Below are 3,482 nucleotides of genomic sequence, written 5' to 3'. Positions count from 1 at the left end.
GAGAAGGGCATCTCTACGAGGCCCATACTGTTAATTTTTCCTATCCCAACGTGGCAGGAGACCCACAGCTCTTTGCCTGTTCCCCCTAGGCTGGAAGAGAATGAGGGCTCGGGAGGTTGGCTGCAGCTTAGAGGGGAGCGTCTTGGATCCGAGAGAGTCCCATCATCTTGAAGTCGGGCGCCGTCCCTGCCTCTGGAGAGACAGGGGTCCGAGTCAGGGTGAAATCGGGAATCCAGGCTGCAATCTTAGCTGCTTTCGGCCCCAGACGCCCCAGGCTGGACAGAGTCAAAGAGAATCCGGTACTAGGTGTGCTCCGGGCGCTCCCCAGTGCTGCGTGCTCGGCCCCAGCTTTTTAAAAAATTCCGGGGCCGCTCGGCGGCGCTGCGATTGGCCGCGGTCGGGTAACCTCTATGCAAATGAGGCCGCGCAGCCTCCGCGTCGCCCGAGACCCGTGGAGTTGGCAGGCGAGGAAGAGACTTAGGCACCGGGGCTGGGCGGGCTCACCCAGAGCCGGGCCGGCAGGGACCCGCGCACGGCGGTCCGGTGCCTGCGCGTCCTGGCTCTGAAGGGACTCCTCGCCAGCCTCGTAGCCCCCTCCCCTCGCCTTTCCTCCTGCCCCTCCCCCTCGCCTGCCTGCCCGCACCACCTTCCACCCAGACCCGCTCTAAAGGGAGTTCTTGGTTTCCTCCGATTTCTTATGAACCCAGGATGGGCAGCAAGGAAGATGTGGGGAAGGGATGTCCGGCGGCCGGTGGCGTCTCCAGCTTCACCATCCAGTCCATCCTGGGCGGGGGCCCTTCCGAGGCACCGCGGGAACCCGCCGGGTGGCCAGCCAGGAAACGCAGCTTGTCTGTGTCCTCGGAGGAGGAGGAGCTGGACGAAGGCTGGAAAGCGCCGGCTTGTTTCTGCCCAGATCCGCACGGCCCCAAGGAGCCAAGCCCTAAGCACCATCCCCCCATCCCTTTCCCTTGCCTGGGTAAGGATCGCACGTCGGGAGTCTGTGCGTGAGCCTATGCGGTGTGTGCGTACCGGAGACTCGGGAGCTCGGGCCACAGCCGGGCTACTCGGGGTCCAGGTCAAGGGGAGGGGGACTACAGACCAGTGTTGCCTTCTCTCAAGGTCCGGCGCTAGGGAGAAGTAGAGAAATATTGGGGGCGTTTAGGGAAGACTGTGTTGGAACTGGAGTGGGCCAGGAACTCTGCGGACCGCACACTCGGTGCTGGCCAGAATTCTTTCGCACACGGGGTACTTTCTTTCCTGACTTGAGTTCTGCAGATCCGGTGTAGGTGTTGTCTGCTCTTCAGTCTCTTTAGGTCTTTTTTCTTCTCTCGGTCTTTTCTTGAAGTGATTAGTACTCTAAAATGATTGGCAGTGGTGCGTTTTAGAGAGGGTTCCTCTTGACAACAGCTGACAGAGGAGAGCCCAGGAGTTAGTCTTTAACCTGACTTCCAAAGAAACGGCCTGGAAAATGATGTCACCATATAAAGCTCAGTTCTTGCAAGATAAAAATCATCTTTTAAAAATGGCGTTAATGTCCCCACTTCAGATCTGTTACCACCTATACTTATTTTATAAGACTGGGAGCGGAGACCCTCAGACTTGTATTATATGGGACCTTCTTCTGTTGCTTTAAAAGGCCGAGGCTCTAGACCTTGGGTGCTAACAAGATGCAGCAGAAAAGGAAAGAGTTGGTAATAAGGGGGCCAAGGATGCAGGCTTTGGCCAACCTCCTGGTCCTGGAAAGAACTGAGAGCATCAACTCCAAGGTCATTCTCTTTGTGCTTACTCTCCAGGTACCCCCAAAGGCAGCGGAAGCGCAGGGCCTGCGGGCTCGGAGCGCACGCCTTTCCTTTCTCCTTCTCACTCGGACTTTAAAGAAGAGAAAGAGAGGCTCTTGCCGGCGGGCTCGCCCTCTCCGGGGCCGGAACGGCCTCGGGATGGTGGTGCGGAACGGCAGGCCGGGGCGGCCAAGAAAAAGACGCGCACCGTCTTCTCCCGCAGCCAGGTGTATCAGCTCGAGTCCACCTTCGACATGAAACGCTACCTGAGCAGCTCGGAGCGTGCCTGCCTGGCCTCCAGCCTGCAGCTCACCGAGACCCAGGTTAAGACTTGGTTCCAGAACCGCCGCAACAAGTGGAAGCGGCAACTCTCGGCCGAACTGGAGGCGGCCAACATGGCACACGCGTCGGCGCAGACTCTCGTGGGCATGCCGCTGGTGTTTCGGGACAGTTCACTGCTGCGTGTGCCGGTGCCGCGCTCGCTCGCCTTCCCGGCGCCGCTCTACTACCCCAGCAGCAACCTCTCGGCCTTACCGCTCTACAACCTGTACAACAAGCTTGACTACTGAGCCGCTCGCTGGCTGCAGCGTCCCTGGCTGCCTGCAGCCGTCTGCACACCCAGGCGCGGGCGGCGTCCTTCCCAGGGCTCCGCAGCAGAGCGTCGCGTGTTCAGAAGTATTAAGAAATACACCATGTGTATTCGTTATGTCTTATTTATGGCCTCTTCCCTACTTTGTTTGTTTGTTTGTTTCGGGTATTTATCTGCATTCCACATGCCAGAACACCTGCTTTCTACACAAAACCAAACCAAAACGCGTTTGAAAACTCTTTTGAAAGGGGAGAGTCTCGGGTGGTGGCGAGAAAGGCAATTTTGGCTAGGTAGGTTTTGGCTGGTAGCAAGAAAAAAAATCAGAAGAACACCAACAAAACCGGATAATCTTTTCCTCATTTATACACCTGTATATACATATGTGTGTGCGTGTGTATGTGTGTGTATAAGGACACAGGCTCAGTCAAGCCGAGCCCACTGGGGCCTTCGTCATTGAACTAATCACCTCTCTTCATTCCCTTCATCTCGAGGGGTGAATCTGAAAAAAAAAAAAACCTTCATCTTGAGGAGGGTACAGATCTGTAAATATTTTTAAAGAGAAAAAAAAATAAAACGTTTTAAACATGGTTGCTAACTTTGGAAGGATTAATTGTCCTGAGATACAATGCACGGAGTGGTTTCTAGATTTTTAGTGCCTGAGCATGTAAGATTCTCTACACCAAACCCCCCCCCACTTCCCTCCTCCCACCACCAACATCCTGAGCTCTCTACGTGAGGGTGGGGTTGGGCTCAGAGGTTAAAGGTCGGATATTGGGGCTGCCCAGGCAGCACGTGACTAGAGCTGCTTACTGGAACAGCACAGTTCCCACGATCCAGGTGTGCCGATTGGGGTACACTCCCTCCGGGATGGAATCGAGATCCCGAGCTCGTGCCGAAAAAGACAAAGGCGGAGAGGCGGGTCTGGATGCTGACGGGGTTGCCTCTGGGAAAAAATCAGGCAAGAAGGTGACACTCTCCCTGGTGCTGGGATCGACTTGAGCTAGACTGAAGCTGGGCACTCCACGAATGGCCGAAGCCCCGAGTGCCGCGTTGGCGTCCTCCTTCGCAGAGTAAGACGTAGTATATATGAGAAAGCGTCTGCTTGGGTCCAAAGC

At 56.0% G+C, this 3,482-nt stretch overlaps 1 protein-coding gene across 1 annotated transcript; it reads left to right on the top strand.

Moving 5' to 3' along the window:
• The first annotated feature begins 708 nt into the window (after positions 1 to 708).
• On the top strand, positions 709 to 2,347 carry Hmx2 (H6 family homeobox 2). Its single transcript, XM_041665969.1, has 2 exons — positions 709 to 976; positions 1,794 to 2,347. Exons 1-2 carry the CDS (start codon positions 709 to 711, stop codon positions 2,345 to 2,347), a joined length of 822 nt encoding a protein of 273 aa, XP_041521903.1.
• The last annotated feature ends 1,135 nt before the right edge of the window (positions 2,348 to 3,482 follow it).

The sequence above is a fragment of the Microtus oregoni genome, unplaced genomic scaffold, assembly GCF_018167655.1.
Source record: "Microtus oregoni isolate MIOR12 unplaced genomic scaffold, Mior012 000016F_ref0000370, whole genome shotgun sequence".
Classification (NCBI taxonomy): Eukaryota; Metazoa; Chordata; class Mammalia; order Rodentia; family Cricetidae; genus Microtus; species Microtus oregoni.
Note: the sequence above shows the minus strand (reverse complement) of the source record. Positions and strands in the feature narration are given on the sequence as shown.